General features: G+C 45.6%; 1 protein-coding gene across 1 annotated transcript in view; it reads left to right on the plus strand.

Annotated features, from left to right (window-relative positions):
* Positions 1–23117, plus strand: part of UBE2Q2 (ubiquitin conjugating enzyme E2 Q2) — a 58390-nt gene that overhangs the window by 25547 nt on the left and 9726 nt on the right. The window contains exons 3-6 of the mRNA XM_071568770.1: positions 2946–3050; positions 4569–4625; positions 6590–6730; positions 13883–13967. Of these exons, the coding sequence (XP_071424871.1) occupies positions 2946–3050; positions 4569–4625; positions 6590–6730; positions 13883–13967 (388 nt within the window). The remainder of the gene's footprint in view (positions 1–2945; positions 3051–4568; positions 4626–6589; positions 6731–13882; positions 13968–23117) is intronic.

Raw genomic sequence — 23117 nt, forward strand, 5'->3', positions numbered from 1 at the left:
AATAAAGCAGCTGCTCTGTCAGAATGACCTGCAGTGTGCCAGTTGCATTAAGCTAACCCTGCAGTGCAGGGTCCTGCCAAGGAAGGGGATCCCTGCCCTCCCCTGGGTGTCCCTGCTCCCCTCTCTGGTGCCACTGGTGTCTAGGGGTGAAGCACAGCAGGGATGATGTGCCACAGAGCTGGTCAGGGCTCTGTGAGCTCTGGTGGCAGTGCAGGTGGGGAGGTGCTGCTGGAGGGGCCCCTCGGGCACAGCCCCAGTGCCAAGGCCAGGCTGTGCCATCTGTTACCTGCAGGCTGCTGGTGTCCCTTGCCTGTGGGGCTGCATGCCAAGGAATTGGGAGAGGCTTCCACTGTGTTGGGGCCTGGCTGCAAAAACTCCAGCTGAGTTTGGTCCAGGTGAGCAGGATGGGAGTGCAGGAACCAGGGCAAGAACAGTTCTCAGTTCTCTCTCAGTCAGGACTCATCTGGTGGTGTCTCCATTGGCGTCTCGAGGGTCGGTGCTGGTGCAGCAGCCCAGTCCCATCATGGTGCTCTTCCCCCACCACTCAGATTTTTTGTATGCTGTAAACAAATTAATGCCTTGCCTAGTTTAACATAGCTCTGTGAGAAAAATTACAGCTCCTCAGATTGCATGGCCTTTGCCTGAGCTCTCCACGAGGCCGTGTTTGTGCAGAGAAAATGGTTCTCAACAGAACATGTAGCAGTGCAGCATTAAGCACCTGGCACATACTGAGAAGAGTAGTTCTTAGACCTCTGATTCTACCTGGCAACTAATTTTTTCCTGAATTAATCTGATTTTTGCCTGCTAAAAGGTTTCTGACGTTTCAGACACCCAGGAAGTTTCACACAAGTGTAAAGTCTAAACATTGGTGAGAAAGGTGATTGTTACAGAAAGCTTTTGGCAACATAAACTATTGTGTCTGGTGTGTTTGCTCCTAAGAAATGTGGTGCTGATACCAGTCCTTTTTGTATTATCTGCTTTATTTTTGAGTTAAGGATGACTGTCATGAATGATGCAGAAGCAGCAAATGTGGTGTGATAGGAGGGAGTGTCACAGTTGTTGTAATGCAGACTGGTATCTGAGTTCATGGGGCAGGGATGGATAAATAACATTCCTATTACACAGAATGTGGAATTCTGCTGTGGAATGGAAAAGCACTGAAGCTTTCAGATAGCATAAAGGCAACATTTACTTATCATTGCTGGTGATTTGAACTTGGAAATCAGTTTTTAACCCTGGAGAGCCTGAATTTTTACTTGCATAGGGTAAGGTAAGAGCATTAGAAATGGCCAATAGCTTTAGATGTGCAGGATATTTTGGAGTGAATAGGGGTTTTTACCTTAATTTATTTTGTATTTTAAGAAATACGATATGCAAATACCAAATAGTGTTGCAGAGTTATCATTGTTTCAGGGTAATAAAGTCTGTGCTGTGCCTTGGGTGAGTCCACAGAGCCTGAGTCTCCTTCCTGAGAGGTGCTTTGAGGGGAGGGGGCTGACCCTCCAGTGCCACCACCAGGAGTGCTGGGGCATCTCTGTGCAGAAAGGGTTCTCTTACACACTGCCCTTGACAAGTGGCAAGACAAACTCCCTTTGGTATCTGAAAGAAAAGTCCATTAATGGATGTACAGTTTTTGCAAGCTTCATCCAGGGTGTTGACCCTTCTACAGATGCATTCTGCACTCCTTCCTTTGTTTTCCTGACATGGCTGTGCAAAGACCTTGAAAAGTTAGGAAATGTAGCACAGTCTTTCATGTCTTGGCTTTAACTGGGAGTCTGAGGCTGCCTGGAGAAGGTTAAAGCTATGGAAATCAGCTTAATTAGTGTGAGGAGCAAACTTAATGTTTGTCTGTTTCTGCAGCACTCAATTATTTTTCTGGCTTGCTTAACAGTGAGTGTGAGATGTCCTGTGCTTTGCAGTCAACAGATTGTCAGTGTAATGCTGCAAGCTGCAAACAGAAGTCAGAGCTGGTACCAGACTGTGAGTGCCCCTGACCCAGGGGAGGGCAGGCAGAGTGCCCAGGGCTCACCAGGTTCTGTGCCCTCTGCAGTGTGTGCCCCTGACCCAGGGGAGGGCAGGCAGAGTGCCCAGGGCTCACCAGGTTCTGTGCCCTCTGCAGTGTGTGCCCCTGACCCAGGGGAGGGCGGGCAGAGTGCCCAGGGCTCACCAGGTTCTGTGCCCTCTGCAGTGTGTGCCCCTGACCCAGGGGAGGGCAGGCAGAGTGCCCAGGGCTCACCAGGTTCTGTGCCCTCTGCAGTGTGTGCCCCTGACCCAGGGGAGGGTGGGCAGAGTGCCCAGGGCTCACCAGGTTCTGTGCCCTCTGCAGTGTGTGCTCCTGACCCAGGGGAGGGTGGGCAGAGTGCCCAGGGCTCACCAGGTTCTGTGCCCTCTGCAGTGTGTGCCCCTGACCCAGGGGAGGGCGGGCAGAGTGCCCAGGGCTCACCAGGTTCTGTGCCCTCTGCAGGGCTGGGGTTGCTTCTGGGGCCTCCCGGCTGTGCCCTGCAAAAGAATTCAGAGTATGGAAAACCAGGCTCAGACTGGTCCTCTCTGGTTTCTTCAGACCTGTTTTTTTAAGCTGGAAAATGGGATGGACCATCTTGTCTCATGGAACACGACTGTTTGCTTGTTCCATAGGGAACTGTGGCTCAGACACCTCCATTTGGAGTGGATGGTGCTGTCAGGGGGGACTGTGCTTCTGCTCATGGCTTTCCTCACTTACATGGGGGGATAAATGGGAGCCATTTTTAGTTTGGGTTTCTGTGATGGGGACTTCATTACAATGATTTACAGAGGAATTTTATTTTTTTACATTTTATTCCAGCCTTAGCAGCTTTAAAGCTGTACAGTGACTTTAGGCTCAGTACCAATGTGCGAAGAAAATTCAAAATATATTGCTCTGTGCTTTGGTTTAAATAAACATTTCCTTATTTTCTTTTTTTTTACAGCTTCTTCAGCAGCTGAAGCGTTTAATATGTGACCTCTGCAGATTATATAACCTTCCTCAGCATCCAGATGTTGAAATGTTAGATCAGCCCTTGCCAGCTGGACAGGTAAGTTAAAAGCTGTGGATACCTCCTTATGGCAATGAGGGAGTTGTTTTTTCAACTCCAGGAAACAAGATGGTGGGAATGATTAAACCTTGTGTGAGCCAGAACTGATCTGAAGCACTGTTGCTTTGTGGTGTCCTCAATCTGAATTTTGTTTGCAAAATCCATGTAATAATGGTGTGATAATATTACACAATTCCCTTTGGAGTTTCTGCATCATTGAGAGGTGTGTGAGTGATACCAGTTCAAGCCAATCCCTGTGCACTCCTAGTGCTTCCCAAATGTACTGTTTCTGAAATGTTTGCTTTTTGTTGGAGTGTACATGTTTTACAGTGTGCACTTGGATGAGCCACTGTTGGTTTTTCTTTCCTCCTCCACCCCTTGCAGAGATGGGATATCAACACCATTTGCTGCTTTGGGCAGGGACTGTCTGAGCTGCCTTGTTTACTTCGTGTGCACTTGACAAATTAAGAGTTGTGAAGGGCCCTGAGATGTTCTTGTTAACCAAAATGTTTTGTATTGTGCTGAAAACAGAAGTGGTAACTGTTCTCTTTTGTATTTTTAGTAAGACTGATATCTCTTTTGCTAGTACATGTTAGGATGACACAAATTCTAAAAGCTCCTGTAGTGTAACCGATGGTTTTCCTGAGGTGGCAGTACTACAGCAATGACAAATAACTTGCTTAGTTTTGGTCATGTGCCAGCTGTAATCCTGTGGGTCTCTGCTGTGAGCCTCCCACAGCAGTGCAGCAACAAGGCAAAGGGCTGGGACATGAGGGAGCAGCTTTGTGAAGATGTGCTCTGAAACCAGAGCCACACTCTCACACAGTTTCCAAGTGAAGTAAGAGTGGCCTTACTAAGTCTGACCAAAGATCCCTCTTGTCCCCTGGTTGTCTACAGCAGTGGCATTCCTTCTTTGCCAGAGGAGGAGTAAGCACAGGACAAGCACATCAGAATTGATCCTGAGTTTTTCTGCAGCTCAGACTTCTGAGCCTGAAGTGGTGCCCTGAAACAGAAAGCCATGAAAAGTTAACTCAGTGTGTTGGTTTGGTATATTTTCAGGTAATCTGGAGACAATATCTACATCATGATAGCAGTGGCTACACAGAAGTTGTAGGTAGTGAGGAAAAAGAAACCATTAAGTTTGAGATCTAAAGTTCATTGGGTTTTTCAATTTTAAGGGCATGACATGCAGATGAAATTCTAGTCAGAGCCATGGTCTGAGCTCATGGTTAAGAGATCATGAACTGTAACTCACTTGATGTGTTTGATGTGTGTGTCACTATCTCAGAATAGGATATCCCTTATCTGAATTTGAAGTTTCTGTGTATATTCTGTTTATCTTTGCCTTGTGCTCCAGAAAAGCATCTTTGTGCATCTCACACATTAAACTCAGTCCTTTGCAGACCTTGATAAGTGTGACTTTCATGTGTACTGTTTCTCTTGGAGAGTAGACTTGCTGTTTCTGAAAGGAAGGAACACATGCAGAATTTATGCAGAAATTTCATTGTTGTATTGCAGAATGGAACCACAGAAGAAGTTACATCAGAGGAGGAGGAGGAAGAAGATATGGGTGAAGTATGTCTATATATGAAATTGTCCTAATCTAGTAGAATTTTGGCATTTTGCTCTGCAGTGGCTGGCTAATCATTAAGGCTAACTGTAAAATGTAACCTCTCTGGAGTTCAACAGAAAAGCTAATTATAAATCTGGATGTCTACCTAAATATCAGCGTTCACTTCAACCTCAAAACTAGTGAAATTTTCTTCTTAAACCTCTATCTCAGCTGTGAGGTACTTGGATTCAGAGAATTGGACATCTGTTTGTGCTTTAGTCAAACAGTTCATAACATTGTGTGCCAAATCAGTAAGTTCTTGCATTGTTCACTCCTATTTCAAGAGGCATGTGAACTGGCTCTGGTACAGGGGGAAGTGTCTCCCAGGTTGCAGCAGACTGGCTAAAGCAGCAGTTTGCTGATTGCTGGTACAGGTGAGCTGGTTTGTAATGGGATACACTGAAGGCAGTGGAGGGACATGGACACTCCAATGGCAATATGGGGCTCCTTTTAATGAGCTTTTTAGTAAGAACTACCCTTTTTACTTACTTCTGCTACATGTTAGAGTAGCTCCAAGATGCTTGCTTTTTAAACCACTTTAAATAGCATTATTGTAGGAGAACTTCAGATTTAGGTTTTTAGTGAAGCTGTAGTAAGAATAAACAACTTCCTCTGAATAATAGGTCTTCCTTTAGAAAAGATCTAAATATTCCCAAGTTCTGGAAGTAATTTGAAGCTGCGTTTTTTACATCATGTTTAGCCTGATCCAGACCAGATTTGCTGGAGCCAGTGTTTCTGTAAGGGTGGTGTGTACACCTGCTATCACAGGGCTCGTGTTGCTTGCAGAATTCTAGGCTCTGTTGGGGTTACTGTACACACAAAAACCTTGTCTGGCATTATTTATAAGCTGTCAGGTGGCATTGTGTGTGGCAGTGGCATCCTCAGCTTGTGATCTGGTCCAAGTTCTAAATGGAAAAGCAGCTTATGATTCCTGGGTCTCTCACTGTTTTGAGAAACACGAGCATTTTAAGGAATACTCAGTCCAAAGGCTGTGCAGTTGAAGGAAACAGTGTTGTCAGAGGCACCAGAGAGGTGTTTCTTGGTAGGTAGAACATGCCTGATTTGGGGTTTATGGCCAGGTTTCCTGCTGTGGTGAGTGAGGCCCAGGTGTGGCCTGTTGAATGTGTGGGATGGCTGTGGAACCAGAGCTCGCTGCTGTGGCTGCTGCAGTGCCTCCTCCTTCACCTCAAGGTGTTCACATCCTCCCCCTCCTCTCCACAACTGGCACCTGAATCACCTCACAGGCAGCTGCTTGAAGCTCAGAGTGCTGCTCTGCACCAGGATAACCCACCTCAGAGGGCAGAGGGGAGGATTTGTCAGTGCCTCAGTCTAGAATTCAGAATCAAAATGTTGCTTGTGTGCTCAGAAGGCTCCACCACAGAATTTTGTGTTGTATCCTGATTCCAAAATTGCTACATCTGATCTCTGCCTGCAAAGTCACCTTGAATGAAGTACATGCAGCTTCCTAATATCCACCTTTCTTGGGGGCTGCTGGAGCCCTGCCAGGAGTGTTACTCACTGTGTGCCACAGGTGCAGTTTGGGTGGGATTGTAATGGAAAAAAGAGGCTGCTTTTAGAAACATCTTGGGGGCACCCTGACCTCAGGTACTTTTGAATTGTCAGGCCTTGTTTTCTACCTACTTTAATGGGCTAATTCACTACAGTCCTGACTTCATGCAGAGGTTTTATTGAGTTTGTTTCTGCGAACAGAAGCATGTTGTGAATTCAGGTGTTGTTTGTAGTGTGAGAGCTCCCCACACGTGCAGTGAATGCTGTTGGCTGAGAATGAAGTTAGAACAGAACAGAAATGGCATCCCCCACTCACCAATACACAGTGTCACTGTGTGCCTGCATTCCAGGGGCCTTGGACAGGGGTTCACTGAGCACAGAGCAGGTACTGACAACTAACTTTCCCTCTGTCCTGTAGGACATTGAAGATCTGGATCACTATGATATGAAGGAGGAGGAACCAGTTGATGGGAAGAAATCTGAGGATGAAGGCATTGAAAAAGAGAACCTTGCAATCTTAGAAAAAATCAGAAAAAATCAAAGGCAAGATCACTTAAATGTGAGTTAATGATTCCATGCTAACTGCAATGGAATACTTTGCAATACTTCTTTATAATACTTGTAGCTTGAAAACAGAGATGGTTTTCAGCAAATAAAGCCCCCTGTCATGCACCTACAGATAAGTTAACCTTAGCTGATTATTTAACTGCTCATCTCATTTCCAGAGGTATTTATTTGGTTGTCCCTCTGTCTCTTGCTTGGTGCCTTTGTTATGCACAGCATCCTCCTTGCAGAATCAACAGGAGCCCTGAGGCTGTGAGACCCTTGTTGCTGAGCCCTTATTAAAACAAAAATTAAAGCCATGTTTAAAGCTGCCTGCATTAAAAGTCATGCCACCCAGGAATTTGTGCTTTAAATACATTTTATGCATGAATTTATTTTTCAGTAGTATCTGTGCCACATGGAAATGACTGAAGGGTGGTGGGTTGTTTTGGAGTTTGGGGGTTTTCTGTCAGATGTGCAATAAAGGGCATTCAGCAGCTCTGCAGCTTTATCAGGTTTTTGAGTGACCTTGCCAGCAGGCAGTTGTAACAAAAAAGTGTTTATTCTCCAGAGGTTTAGAAATGTTTTCTCACAAGTGCCAAGTTGGAGAGAAACTGCTACTCCTCAAAGGTGTTTGTAGGAGGGAGTGATGATGCCATACAACCTTAATTTTATTTAGCCTGGACCCCAAAGAAATCCAAACCTCTGTTTCATAGAGGCTTAAAATGTATAAAGCATGAAATTCAATACTTCTGTTCATGAACTGTTTCAGCCAAAGGGTTTGAAAAGTTCTCTAAGTCACTTGTGAGTGACTTAGAGAAGGTGCCCAGCCTGGTGTGTGCTGCTGTGTGGGCTCAGGAAGTGGGCAGAGATGTGGGTGGTGTCCAGACACAAGGGTGCTGTGTCTCATGGTGCCAGGGGCTGAGGGTGTGAGCAGTACTGAGGTGCAGGGGAGGGACCTGGGAGTATTTAGGAAAGGGATGAGATTCAGGATTGCTGTGTAAGGAACACCTGGATTTTTGCCCAAGGAACCAGCTTTGTTCTGGTTCTTATACTTGATGATTTTTCCAGCAAATGTTTTCTCAACAGCCTAAATTACATTTAAGAATTATATTAAATTCAAGAAAATTGTTATTTCAAACCTATTTTGACTTGTAATGAGAACTATATATGAAGTGATTGGCTCTAGCCAAGCTATTCCACTTTTAATATTTGGTGCACTCCTGATAGATCCAGTTATCATAAGAATTCAGAGAAAAGGCTCCTTGAGTTAGCAGAATCTTGGCTATTTCTTGTCATGAATTACTGAGCTTTCTAATTTAGAAGAAAAATTTCTTAGTTACTGACACCTCACTGTGGGGAAGAGTTTCATTGTGTAGCTGTCTGCTTTTGAAAGGAAATAAAGTGGAAATGCTTCTGAGTTCTTCAGCTGCCAGTGTTCTGCTTCTGTTCTGTGCTGCATGAATAGCTGAAAGCCTGTCAAAAATGCCTTAGACTTGTGTTCTGCTGAAATGGGCAGCATGACATAACTGGCTAAAGGAAACTGCTCTGGTCTGTGTATGAATTCTGTAGTTACCTTTTAGATGGTCTGAAGGGAGTGTACAGTAATGATCACCCCCTTGTGAAAAAAACCCAAACAAAAAAACCCCACAACAACTAAATCTAACCAGTGTTTCAGTATTTAAAAGCAGGTAAACATGAGGTGCCAAACTGCTTTTGCTGTATAGTCTGGTCTGGCTTTAAGACTTGGCTAACCATAAACACAACAGTCCCTTACTGTTTTGTTTAAACTTAAATGTTCACAGTTTGAGAAGATGCCTCTTGAATTTCTGTGTATTTCTGTATTTATAACTCAGACTTAATGGTAAAGATGCCTTAATTGTTTAAGGAAAATAAATCCTCTTGCAGCCTGAAAGGCATGGCCTGCTGTACCATCACCTAAAATTGGGTAGAACTGAAAGAAGGTTTTTGTAGTGTCAGCATTCTCCCTTGGTGCAGAAAGCCTCTTAAAACTGCAGATTTTCTTTTGCTGTCTGTTCTTTCCAATTTGGCAAATATTGCCTTTCCTTTTGCTTTTCCCCTCCATGTTTAGTGGAGCTGAAATGAGCACTGCTGGGTTTCTGTTTGACAACAGCAGACTCGACTTACATAATAGCTGTTGCTCATGCCAAGACACTCTGGTTGATGCTGGTGCATAAACAAGGTCAGCTGAGTACAGGGAACAGGGTATTCAGCTGCTGCTGAGGAACTGTGGTATTTTTGTGGGTCACCAGAAATAGCTGCACTGCTGAAATAATTTCTCAAAGGGCTTGTGAGGGTTTGCTGTTCAGTGCTGGAGAACAGAAAACTGTAGCTGTGCCACTGACCTGGGAAGAGCTCACCTGGTAGCACTTCAGTGCTGCCAAAACATGGGACTGTTCTAGAAGGATTAATCAGGCTGGGAGAGCAGAGGTTTGCTCAGCGTCCTGAGACACAGCAACATTTAAATCTGTACAGCCCTCCCAGCTGGGATTCTTCAAGGACAGTGTGAGTGTCACCAACTGAAATGCAGTGGCTAAAGATAGTCTGTGTTACACAGACCAGCAGCTTTTTTGGGGTACTCAGTTTCCTCGGCAGAGCTCAGTAAAACCGTCCTGTGCCATGTACGTGCTGCTGGTTAGGAGAGGGAATGTGGAGGCTCCTATGAGGCTGTGCCTGGTGCCTGAGCAGCCAGACCTGTCAGTTCCTTTGCATGTTCCTTGGCCCAAAGCCATGGGTTGGCCTCTGCTCTCCCCTTGGCTGCAGGGCAGGCCGAGGGTCTGGATCCTGCTGAAGGCTTTTCCTTAGGAAAGCACTGCATGCAGCCCCTGTCTTATTTATTTCTACCAGGTGAAAGACATTCTTCTGCTTTTCAAGACTTTTGTCATAGGAGTTTTTAGCATTTCTGTTATACAAGTTAAGAATGTGTATCTACTGATTTTGTAAATGAGCTCCCTCCTTGGCAGGATCCCTAATCCCATTCTTTCTGCTGGCATCAGGAAATAAATTTGGCTTGTGGTACAGTTTGTAACTTGGAGCAAGAATTAATCCTCCTCTTAACATTGTAATAACTTTAAAGAACCACTTGCTTACTCAGAGTTAAAAGAGGTCTTTGAACTGGAATCATTAACATCAAATATTTAACAACTTGCTGCTGCTTGCTTTTCAGAGATCTCTCCCCACATAGTCATTTTAGAGGTTAATCCCTTTCTTATTTAGATAATGCTATTAGCTTTTGCCATTTCATACTGAGGAGTTTATGCACTTCCCTTTAAAGTCTCAAATGTCTCTACTTTCATCTTGAGATCATATGAAGTCTAAGGTGTCATTTCTATTTTCAGTCTAATCCTTGAAGTAAGTATGAACTTCCAGGAATAACTGTACTTCTGCAGAAATACTGAGAAAGTTCTGTGAAAATACAACATCTCATGTTCTTTAGTCCTTTTGGGTCACTTGAGATTTGATTTTGTTGTCTTGGAGAAAAGGTGATTTTTGGTCTTGTGTCTAAATTATCTGTAATACTAATATAATCAAATATGAGTTACATTAATTTGTATAATGTATTGTGGGTGAGGTGATTCCATGTACTGTTTTGATGTGTGACATCATTTTTCAGATCAGACAGAAAACAGACAAATGTGGTGTCGAGGAACAAAAGTGCAGTGAGCTGGAGCTCCTCCCCCATGTAACTCAGGGAGGAGGGGACAGCCTGGGGCTGTGCTGGGAGGGGTGCAAGGGGAGAAGGGAAGCTAGGCAGGGGCAGGGCTGGGCAGGGGCAGGGGCAGAGCTGGGCTGGGCCGAGCTGGGCAGGGGCAGGGGCAGAACTGGGCAGGGGCAGGGGCCGAGCTGGGCAGGGGCGGGGGCAGAGCTGGGCTGGGCCGAGCTGGGCAGGGACAGGGGCAGAACTGGGCAGGGGCAGAGCTGGGCTGGGCAGGGGCAGGGGCAGAGCTGGGCAAGAGCAGGGGCAGGGCTGGGCAGGGGCAGGGCTGGGCAGGGGCAGAACTGGGCAGGGGCAGGGCTGGGGCCGAGCTGGGCAGGGGCAGGGGCCGAGCTGGGCAGGGGCAGAGCTGGGCAGGGGCAGGGCTGGACTGGGGCAGGGCTGGGCAAGGGCAGAGCTGAGCAGGGGCAGAGCTGGGCCAGCTGCTGCCCTGTGCAAGTGTCACCCCACCCTGACAGTGGCACAGGGGGGAGTGTGAGAGCAGGACAAGCTTGGAGTGATGCAGCTCATCAGTACTACTTAAGTGCAGCAGTTTTGGCTGTGGGAACTCCTGCTCCAGGTATTCCTGTTCCTTGCAGCTCTCAGCAACTGGCATGGTGTCCATGTAGATGTTGCCCTGTTACAGCAGGGATTTCTCCACCTTACCTGCTGGACAACCACAGATATGTTTGTACTGGAGAGGATGATCAAGGGAGTTAACAGGAAAAAAATCACTTGTGTCTGCCAGGCAGCTCAGTTAACTGATTCAGCTGGAACAGCTCTGCCTGTGCCCCTGGCATCAGCCCACATGACAGGCAGCTGGCAGATCCCAGGGGGGACCAGTTGGTTCTGGGACAGTTGGAACTATAAATCTGGATCTTCCAAGTGGAGAAATGGTAACTCTATCTCCCTTGGAATGTCAAGTCCCATTTTCCCAGAAGGATACTCTGTTATTTATATCTGAATTCAGTCTTTGAAGTTATAACTTGTATGTAGTGAGTAACTGAATGAGTTTTTAATTTAATATTATAGTCAAAACTGACCTGGCTGCTCTGTATGCATGTGGTGTGGGGCAGGTGGTACTTTCTTCTAACCTGCCCTGTAACAGCAGCTATAAAAACTACAAGTGGCACTAGACTGAAGATGTGTGTTTCAGAGATGTGTGTTTGGTGTTACCACAGACACAGCAGTTCCTTCCTCCTCCAGATTCCTCCCAGGTTACTCAGAGCTAGTTCAGAGCATGGAAGGTAAGCTGCTGGGTTAAACTGCTTAGGTTAAGCTTGCTATCCTCTTTCTCCTGATTGTAGATTACTGCTTTGCAGTCTATGGATTCTTCAGAGTAGCAGCTGTGACTATATTTAGTGCTGCTATGTGGGGATAGGGCAGCCCAGCTAGAAACTCCTGGGGAGGGGTGCAAAGCAGTATTACAGACCAGGTCTGCTGAGGCACCTTACACACACTAAACCCAACCTTTTGTTTAACACCACTTCATTTTAGCAGTAGTTATAATGGTATGTTAACTTTAGGGTTTTAAACACCTACAGCACTGAAGTTACTTAACCTTTTCACATGCCAAGGTGAGCTTCCAACATTGTGTACAGAAATTCAGCAGTTTAATTTGATGGGAATAAAGATGCAATGATGAAACTAATGTTCCACAGGATGTGTTTGACTATCTAACTTGCTTTTAAATTGCCTGTATAGAGGGGTTGATATTCTGTGAAAAATGTAAGAAAATTCCTCTTTTTCGGTAAGAAATAATGCAGAGGGTGCAAGGATATTGCACAGCTCTGCACAGAAGAAAACCAAAATCCTGACACTTCACTTTTTCATGAAGTTTTCCTCCAGACTCAATACATTAATGAGTCTCAACACTCATAAAGCACAGCAACTGTACAAAGAATGGTGATTAACACTGTTGTGTTAACTTGTTGAGTGTAATACTTCCTTTTTCAGCTCTCTGTAAATAGTAGCATAAATAGTAGCAATATGGAAATAATGCATATAAACAACCTTTTCCCATAAAATTTCATATTCCTGGTGTTACAGAAAAAGGAATCCCTTCTTGGTCTGATACTGCTCTATAGAGAAGGGCTTCAGTAACCTGGTGCCCTGTCTCTTTATGTAGCTTTTGTTCAATCACATGAAAGGAGTTGCCTGTTATTTACATCTTTAATTCCAAAGTTCATTTTTCATACCAGTCCATTAAGAAAAACTAGTGGAATTTCAGTAATTGCATAATGAAATCTGGTGGCATAGGACCATGAATAGGCTTAACAGAATAGTCTGCAGATTCTGGTGTGGAGCTCATACTGTGTGAGGCTGCTGGACAGAGAAGACAGGAGTGTGTGAAGGGTTTAGCACCAAGGAACTGTTAAGAATTAAATACCAGCAAGAAATAATTTGATCCTACAATTAAGACCCTGTAGAATATGAAACATCACTGATGACTTCAGGCAAATAGGGATGATGGTCCAGGTTTTAGAGAATGGTCACTGCTGTTTCATGCTCCTCCGAAATACTTCTCTGACACTTCTGTCCAAAAAGTGTCGGTTTGTAGGTTGTTTGCTGGTGAAAGCTCAAGTGTCACAGGGTTGGGGTGTGGGGTGGTATCTGCCTTACCTCAGCTGGAGTCCTCCTTCCGTTTCTGTATTTTAAATCTTGTAATGCTGACTTTTATCTCCCTGATTTTCAAAAATCTTGAACCTACAATGATATTTCAGGTGGAATACATAAGCAGAGTGATCAGGTAACATCTGAGGTTTAGTATCATATCACTTAGTTGGTGTCCTGTTTTTTTCTTCTTTTAACTTTATCCTATATGTTTTCCCTTTAGAACTGTATCTGGGGCAGAAACACCAGGTTCAGTAATTGTGGGTTATGTTTTCTGTCACTTGGAAGTGCTGAGCAGTACAGAACTGAGCTCTGAAAGAACAGGAGAGATTTCTGCCCTATGACAAACCACAAGTATTTGGTGTTTGAGGGTTCACTGACCTTAGGCATCTTCTGTGTAGGTGTTGATTTTTCAGCTCTTGCAAATAAATGTTGATTTTGTTCACATTTTCTAAATACACTGGTGGGTCTTCTGGTGCATAAAAGCAGAAGGTAAAATGAAATATTTCCCTGTTAGAAATGTACCGTGGATCCATCTTGGAAATTAAAATGCCAGAAAGATTTAGCTCCTTTACAGAAAAATACCTGTGGTATCTTGATTAAAAGTTTCTGTCACCTGTACCATGTAGTAGTTTATCTTAATGTGCTGCTTTAGAAGGAGTGCCTTGTTTCTTTTGAGTAGTCTTTGCTCACTAGAATATTTAACTTTTCAGAAAACTAGTTCTCATACAAAAATTAGTATATTGTGAATACCTTCCAGTTAGTTTAACTTTGTATGTAAATAAAGCTGTTTGTAAATATTACTTTTCACTTATTTGGAGTCTCTTTTGTTTGTTTCAGGGTGCAGTCTCTGGGTCAGTTCAGGCTTCAGATCGACTTATGAAAGAACTCAGGGATATATATAGATCACAGAGCTATAAAACAGGTAAAATGTCTCAGATTTCCCTTCTTAAAATACACTTTAGAGGAATTCTCTTGGCAAATACTTCCTGCTAATCCTTCTGTGTTTTGTTGTCCTATGTACGTATATGTGTGTGTGTATCTGTGTGTGCACATATATAAAAATACATAGCTACATTATGTATTATCTCATTGCATAAAGTAGTGTATTTGTGGAGAAAAGAGGGCAGGGTACATACCTGTAAAATGTTCTTCCCTTTTGTTATACAAAGCTCCATATGAGACTCAGTGGGATTGGTGTAACTATGAGGGTGCTCTTGGAGTGGGTGACTGCTACAAAGAGCAGCTCCAGGTTACTCCTGTGGGACTTGCTGAGTTTCCAGACCAGCCTGGAAGGTGTGTGGGGCAGGGGCTTTGGGCACTGCTGCTCCCAGGAATATGTTTGCTGAAGAGGGATTTGTGTTCAGCAGCAACAGATCATTATTATACATGATTTGACCTTCCTTTACACTGCTGTTACTGTTATTATTTTGTGATGGTATTAATCTGATCCAAGCTCTTTGTATTCCTTGTATTTTAATGTATGCAAGTGTGTATTTTAAATTTGTTTGAACAGTGAACACCAGTTATCTTTAGGTAGGGGGTTGGCTGTTCCCTCTGCTCGCTGTAGGGGCTGTATCTAAACCAGCTCAGCAGAAGAAGCAGCATAGGAATTGTCTGAGTGCTGCTCTACAGGCAGTAAATCACACAGATTTTGGGCAGGCTGCATTCCTTCAGGCCTGCCAGAGGCAGCTCCATCCCTGCAGCCAGGTGTGAGACCCTGGGGAGAGGAGGAGGAGCAGCAGGAATGCCTCATTAGAGCCTCAGTCTGAACTTTAATAATCTGTGTTTTACTTTCCTGAACTTCTCCCCAGATTTATTTCTAGTGGACTCAAGTCTCACTTGGCCATGGCGTTTCAGTCGTGTGTGAGGGGCCAGAGGTGAAGGGACAAGGGGCTCCTGTTTGTCACTTGTAACATTCAGGCCAGTAGTCTGATGTGCTGAAGTGCTGCAGCCAGTGGTGAAATGCCCATAGGGTGAACTGGAGTAGGTGGCCCAGTGTACCTGGTGCTGGTCTCAGGTAACCTTCTCTTCCAGGCTTTATCCTTCCAGCACCTGAGGGTGCCCTGCTCACCATCCCTGCAGGGAGGAGAGGATGAGGGGCTCAGGGAAGAGCCTGGAAATGGCTGTGGGAAGTGGGGAGGGATCCTCCACTGCCTGTTGATGTTCTTCAGGCTTTGGTTTTGTGATTAGAACTAAGGCTGGCTGTAACAGCCCTGCCTGGCTGGACAGGCTGTTGTGGTGCTGGATCCTGGGGTGGCACAGGAGCCCCTGCAGCAGGGGTAGGGTAAGGTGAGGGTTTGGGCTGCTTAATAATGCCATTTCTTGGCCTTAGGTTATTAACAAGTCTTAACTAGTTGCAACAGACTGAATTATGAGGAAAATCAAATCTTGCTAAACTGTATAGAAGGCTGAGGTTCTAAAGGCTGAGTGTTTATAGTTCATGGCCTGGGAATACGTAAAAAGACTTCACTTGGGTGCCTCATGTCATCTCTAGAACACGTTAATGAAGGAGGCTGTCAGGTGGAGGCCAGCACTGTTAAGCTGATGTTGCAACCATGCCTAGTGAGGACTGCACACACCAATGTGATGTAAAGCAAATCCCAAGTTTATTCAAAAACACAGGTATATATGACCTCAAGTGACCCCACCCCAGGTGCGGTGGTCTGACTCCAATTGGTTGAGGCTGGAAACATGTCCTTTTAAGGTGAAAACGAAACCTGTAAGGTGGTCACTCAGGCCCACCTGAATCGGGCTGCAACATCTCCCCCTTTTGTTTCAAAGAACAAAGCAAAAATGCAAACAACAGAATACACATCATGCATATTGCAATTTGAACAGAAAGGCTGAAAATTTTGAAAATTGAGAAATAACATTTTGAAAATCTCAAATTTTGCTAATTCAAGACTTAATAGGGTATTTTGCGGGTTACCCATCCCTACCTCCCCCTCTCTTTTCAAAATAGACTTTTGGAAGGAGGTACAGTAACCTTTGTAAACTAACACAAACTAATACATGACTAAGACATGTATGTTTGGAATTTGCAAACTTACAACTAGTGCAAAACAAGAAACTTTTCTTTCACGCGTGAAATTGTGGTCTTTTTGTGCAGTCGTCACTGCACAAACCACTGTAAACAAACTACAAATTTTATTAAATTTTGTGCATAGTGTCCAAGAGTGCAGAGTGACTTGACTTAGCAAAGAAGCAAGTTCAGTCCAGCTGAACTAAATCTCCTTATGTTCAAGGTCCATTCTCAGAACTTCTGTGTGGCCATCACAGAGGTTTGAGAATGAAGCTTTGATTTTTAGTCCTTATACACTCCTGGTAAAGCAGCAAACAAGTGTGAATTCACAGAGAAAATTCACAAAGGCTAAACATAACCAACACTGAAAGAGACTAAGTACTGATGATCTTAAGCTCTCTAGAAAATGTTCAGCAGCTTAGGGGGGCAGGTATCCTTACCCCTGCAGCCTGCTGGGCAACTTGGCAGTGCAATAAGCTCAAAACTGCACTTTAACTGAAAATTAACAGAATTTCAAAATACAGGCTAAACAACATGCTCTTGTACTAGACTGTTCTTGTTTGATTGGACAGTTAACGACTAGTCCTAGGCTACCACTGCTTGTGGTTGTGGTTGCCATATGGGGAAGGCAGCCTGGCTCCAGTTTCCATGAGATATTTGACTGGCTGCGCCCCATGGCTTGCAGCCCCTCTGGTTTTTTGGAGGTCCAGCTCCCCACCCCATGTTTGTCAGAGGAGTACCATCCTTTTTATATTTAGAATGACAATCTTGGGCTTTGTGACCAAGTCTGTGACAACGGTTACATTCTCCAGTGAACCTTTGAGTTCTGCTATATTTTGGTTGTGCTGGACTAGATTTTGTTGTTAAATTCCAGGGTCTTTTCCCCCTTTTTTGGGTGGATTGTTTGCTAAGAACTGTGGCTAGAGCAGAAGCATGTAGCTTTGCTTTTTCCTCCTCTTCTACCCAGGGCAATCTGGCACAGGCTTCAATTAACTGTACCAAAGTAGCTGTGGCTGGTAGAGAGGCTATGAGCTGTTTGCATTGAGGATTGGCATTATTAATTACCAGATCTTTCAATAATACTGGTTTAATGTCAGGGGTAATATTTGGAGCAGCATCCAAAGCTTCTGTTACTTTATCTACAAATTCCATGAATGTCTGTCCAGGTTTCTGCATTATTTGCATGTAAGGTAGAGAAGGTTTTCCCTTCTTAGGCAGATTAGAGAATGCGGTCAAAGCAGCATTCTTTGACTGTTGCAAAATATGAAAATGTAATGCAGCTTGTGTTTGTGGGTCTTCATAAGCTCCTGATCCCATTAGCTGGTCTAAAGATGCTAATCTTAAGGGATGTCCAGTTTCTAAGTGTATATTTTTTGCCTGTTCCTCCGTTAACTGCTCTTTCCATTTTTGTAAAAATAACATATAAGCAGTAGGAGGTAGGATAAACTCCATTAAAGCCTTCGTGTCTGCTGGGACTAGGTTATTGTATTTTATGAAGGCTGTGATTTGGTTTTTTACCAAAGCATTGTTATAGCCATATTGAAAGACTACACTGTGTATTTTTTGTGCAATTTTCCAATCAAGTGGCTCCCATTTTAAGCCTTGTGTAGTGTTAATCACAGGTGCAGAAACCAGGGGTTGCAGGGAAGGTGAGGGTGTACCTACTTCTGCAGCTATGGATACTAACTCTTTGTACCTTTGCTGGGTATTGAATGTGAGGTCGCGAGGTGGCTTTGTGACTCCATCTGCAGAATCTGGTACCTGTGTATCAGAAAGCTTTGAAATTAAGTTAACAGCATTGCAATTTCCATCTCCCCCCAGCATGTCCCAAACAGAGGCTTCTTTTTCTGTTGCTCTCCATTCTGGGATACAGCTGGTGGGTGTGGCTGTCGGTGCTGGAGGCTGCGGATACCAGGTTGCCGGTGCAGGGGCAGTCTCTACCGGCTCGGGGGGTTCCAGTGCCGGTGCTGGCAGCTGCGGGCAGCGCACGGCTATCGGGGAGAGGGTCCCCGCTGGTGCTGCAGCGCTTGGGTCTTGCGCGACTGGCGCTGTGGGAACTCGCTCTCGGGGCACTTGCTCTGTGGATGGCACGCAGTGAAGGGAACGCTCAGGGGGAGCTCCGGTGGCTCCGCTCCACTGGGGAGGAGTCTCTCCCCTCTCCATGACGCGGTCGATCCACGCTGAAGGTGGTGGGGGTGGCGCAGGAACTGATCTGCCCCCGGAGCGGGCGAATTCGTAGCTGACCCCGGCCCCTGCAGGCTGCGGCGGACCCGTGCCTGGCGCATGCGCTGTGATTGGCAGGCAGTAGGGAGGGGGGTTGGGCGGTCCTGGCGCCTCGTGGTCAGGGCGCGCCGTTCCTTTGTTTGATTTCGCGGGCTTTGCCATCACGTGGTCTCTTTGTTTTCCTGGCCACGCGGTTATGCCGGGCGGCTGTAGCCCTGCTGGAATGTCTGCCTCAACAGTCTCCTGCCGCAACGGAGCGACTCCGGCGTACCCATGGGGCGGCGGGGAGCGCGGCGGCGGGGCGACCCCAGCCCCGAGGTACCCGCAGGGCATTGGCGGCGTCGGCGGCGGCGGAGCCGGCGCCGAAGGTGGATGGACAGGGGGAGAGAAACTCCCTGGGGTTTGTCCCCCCCTCCACATGTCTCTCTCGGCTGAGGGCATTCCCCATCGCGCCTTCTCGGAGTTAGGATTTAAATAAAACTCACTCACGGTTTGGTTTCCTGCGGCGTGTCTCGTGGGGTTCCAAGGTTGCTGCTGAGGTCCGGCCGCTTCTACAGCGGCAGCCGGTGGTCTCATTCGCTGTACAGAGGCGACTTCTTGGCTTTTCGCGGCGACGAACGGCGTGGAAAAGCTTTGATTCCATGGTTGCTGTGATTCTGTCGGGTTTTCCGGAGCGGGAGCGGGCGGTGCCGCGTCTGGGTACCGCGGTGGCGTTTCTGCGAGCGGCGGTGCCCACGGCGGTGCAGAAGGATGTTCAGGGGAAAAACTGCTATGTAGAAGCTGACTTTTTTCCCTTCTCTCCGGTAGATCGAGGTTTTGACGGGCTCGTTCTACCTCTAACAGCATTTTTCTTACAGCTGCATATGACGGAATCAGCTGTAAAAATTCTTCGGGTGCAGTTTGCACTATATTCCACAAATCTGCCCCAATATTGTCCCATAATTTTATGGAAAGCGTGGAATTGGCATCTGTTAGGTGCCCTCGACTGAAGCACCAATCCAAAAATTCCTGTAATGCTTGTCTTTCAATGTTTGTTTTTGTAACACGAGCTAGTTTTTCAAATTTATCAAGCAATAACTTCGTTTTAGTCGAGTTGGAATTTCCCATGTTTCTTTAACTCACCGGTTCGAAGGTCGTGGTTCCTTCAGTCTCGTTCTTCCAGCAGCTCTCAAGGCTACTACACAAAACTCCCAAGTTTACAGGAGACAGAAGCTCTCAGGGGCTTCTCCACAAAGCACCCAAAAAACTGGGGCATAGCAGCTCTCAGGGGCCACTTCTTAAGGCTCTAGGCAGGCCTGCAGGTGGGTTTCATGTTCTGAGACACGTCGGGGTCCACCATTTGTTGCAACCATGCCTAGTGAGGACTGCACACACCAATGTGATGTAAAGCAAATCCCAAGTTTATTCAAAAACACAGGTATATATGACCTCAAGTGACCCCACCCCAGGTGCGGTGGTCTGACTCCAATTGGTTGAGGCTGGAAACATGTCCTTTTAAGGTGAAAACGAAACGTGTAAGGTGGTCACTCCAGACCCACCTGAATCGGGCTGCAACATCCTGATGGCAATCCTGCTTTGAAACACTGTCCTACTGACACATTTACTAAATTTTGCCAGTAAATGGTGCTGTCTGTTATAAAACTTACCTAGATTTGTTCCTTACAGCTTCACTTAGTCTGTGACCTTGAGCGAATTTCAGTGTCTGTTCTTTTCCTTTGCTCAAAGCTCGTGTTTTTACAGCCTAGTTCTGCTTTTGGGAGGTAACTGCCACCATGTGTGCAGGTTAGGGTGGGGAACTGGCTTTTTCAAATGGCTTTTTGTTCTGAGAACTTGTTCCGTGGACCATTTTTCCCTTGATTCAGTTTCTTGCTATTAACACACAAAGGGAACCATTGTGGAAGTTAAAGGTTCTGATAACTGTTGCAAGGTAATTTAACACTGTTTTCAGTTTTTGTAACTCAAACCAGAAAGTCTAAGGCTGATTTTTAGTTGGGTGAGGATCACTTTGTGAGGTTACATGTTGTTAGGACTGACAGTAGGACAACACTGGGAGTTCTGAAGTGAATAATACTTAAAGTAATAGTCCTTTAATTTCTTTTCTGTTAAACTGTTTTATAAAAATAGTTTTAAGAGACACAGTAAAGGGTTCAATAGTAGATGTGTATTGAGGATGGCATCCATTTTAGAACTCCAGTGCCTGTATTGATTGAAATCATGTTGTTGGAGCTCAGGCAAAAGATGACTGCAGGTTTGCTCTGAACAGCAAAGTTGCTTATCTGCCTGGGCAATCTGCCATCTACCTGGATGAACTGCCCTTAAAGAAACTGAAAATCATTTTCTTCCCAGCTAACAGAAGCAAAGAATACTCCAGCAACTTTATTTTGCTGTGAATTAGACAGTTTCATTGAGCTGTGTAGAAAATGGGAGTCACAAATCCTGCAAAGTGAGAGGATCTCATTTCCAAGTATGAAGTTGGAGATTCACAAAGTTCTTACTGTAGTTTGGGGGATTGGGAAAGGAAGGCAAGGAACAAAAAATTTGGTAATATATTAAACAAAATCTTTTCTGTTTATGTCTTTAACAGCTGTGTTGTTCACGAACAGTGACTTCAACTCACTGCTTTTATCCAAACACTGTGTGGGAGTTACTTGTAGATGTAGATGTAAAGTTGTCATAAAAGTAATGCCCCTGTTTTGGAATTAATTGTTTTTCTTGCTGCCTTTCATTTCTTAATTTTTTGCCTGCATGGTTCTGTGTGCTTGTTTTCACTTGATCAGCTCTGTGGATGGCCTCTCAGAGGAATAAAACGAAAAGCCTTTTTAAACACAGGGAAAGTGTGTGTTGTTTGAGAGAGGAACTTCACTTGATTCCTTTCCTACCTTAAGGACATCTCAGAAACTGATACTAATCAGATAAATACTTCTTGACAGAAACACGTTTCACCTTACTGTCAAAATGAAGAAAACTCCCATATGAGCTACTTCCAAATAACACCTCTTGATTATTAAGAAAACCCCAAGCAACCCTCCCCTCAGCTCTGGATGGTGTTGTGAAGAGTCTTCTGTAAGAAGCCTGTGCTGCTGTTTATGAGGAGATGCAGACACTGTTGGCTCAGTTTGGGTGCTGGAAAGGCTGCTGAGGTCTCTTGCTGTCCTGTTGAGGCACGTGCTGGTCAGTCCTGAGCTGAGCTGTGCCCCCAAGGAGCCTCTTGCAGCCTGTGGTGCAGCACAGCTCTTCAGAGCAGCACAAGGGGCTGCCCCAGGGAAGCTGCAGGGCTATGAACCTCTGGGTGATGGAAGGAATGCAGGAGGAGGGTTTGGGCTTAGGGAATGAAGAAGCTGGTGGAAGTTCTCCTGTGATCTTCCACTGTTCAGGATAGTGCCAGGATCCTCACTGTAACTTGTTCCATTGTCTGCAATAAATATTTTATACTCATGCTCTGGCCAAAGCTGGAATACTGAGAGGCTGCTTCTTCCACTCTTTGCTCCCATCTGAATGCAGGTGGAAGAAAATATTCTGAACACAACAGTGGAATAGATTCATGATTAATGGGAGTTGATAATGAGCAGAGCCCTGAATGTCAACTCTTCGTTGTTACATCAGAGCAGTACAAATTGAAATTTTTGTAGTTTGTGGCTTCCACTTACATGAAGGTCGATCAGAAAACAGTGGCCTTGGATCTGGGAATTGGAAAAAGGCCTTAATAGCTCCTTCAGTTCATCCTGGAACAGAAATGTCATGTCTCTGAAGCAGCTGGTGACTAAAAGGGACATGGAGAGCACCCTGAGTGAGTGTTCAGGCTTGTGTGGTTATCCTGGGCATAGGAAGGTGTGAAATGATGCTCTGGGCTGTGGTGCCTCATTGGTGACGCGCAGAAGGGAGGAACAGGCAGGGGCTCTTCACCTGTTCACTGAGTCTGGAAATGCTCTAGAAATGTCTGGACAGCTGGAAATGTCATCTGTACTCCAAGCACTAATGCTTGTAAGTTTCAACTGCCAGATTGTCTTTATTCTAGAGTAATAAAACTCAGAAATGGACACTGCCATTCCTTGGAGAGAATGTGGTCACTGCAGTGTGGTGGTTGTGTTGCCTTCAGAGATCCTGGGCAGGTTCCTCATTTGCATATGTTTTCCAAATAATTACACCAGCAGCAGAAATGCTGTTCAATATTAGGCCAGGTAACAAGTTTAACCATAGTGGTTTAGTGTATATAGTATATACACAAATAACCTGTGATGGATGAGGTTAATCTTTTGAACATGACTAATACCATAATGTAAATCTTGTCTGATGGGTAAAGATTTATTGCTTTTTCCTGGGCTGCTTGTTAGTTTATGCAGAGAAGAAGCTTGAATACACCGGAAAATGGCAGCTCACTTCATCCTTCCCTGTGTGTGAAGTCACAACTGTTATTTAACATGCTGCAAACAAACAGAGAACTGACAATCACCAGCTGGCTCCCACAGACAGCAGTTCTTTAGGTGCATCTGTCTGGCTCCCTCAGGCAGCTGTTGGGGTTGTGCCTCATCCAGTGCAGTGGCTTCTTGGTTTGGGTCTCTGCCCCATGGGCTGGGCAGTGCCCTGTCCTGGTGTGCCAGCACAGCCTGTGGGATCGGGCGCTGCCCCCCTCACCGTGGGATCGGGCGCTGCCCCCCTCACCGTGGGATCCGGAGCTGCCCCCCTCACCGTGGGATCGGGCGCTGCCCCCCTCACCGTGGGATCGGGCGCTGCCCCGCTCACCGTGGGATCGGGCGCTGCCCCGCTCACCGTGGGATCCGGAGCTGCCCCCCTCACCGTGGGATCGGGCGCTGCCCCCCTCACCGTGGG

Source organism: Pithys albifrons, chromosome 13 (assembly GCF_047495875.1).
Source record: "Pithys albifrons albifrons isolate INPA30051 chromosome 13, PitAlb_v1, whole genome shotgun sequence".
Classification (NCBI taxonomy): Eukaryota; Metazoa; Chordata; class Aves; order Passeriformes; family Thamnophilidae; genus Pithys; species Pithys albifrons.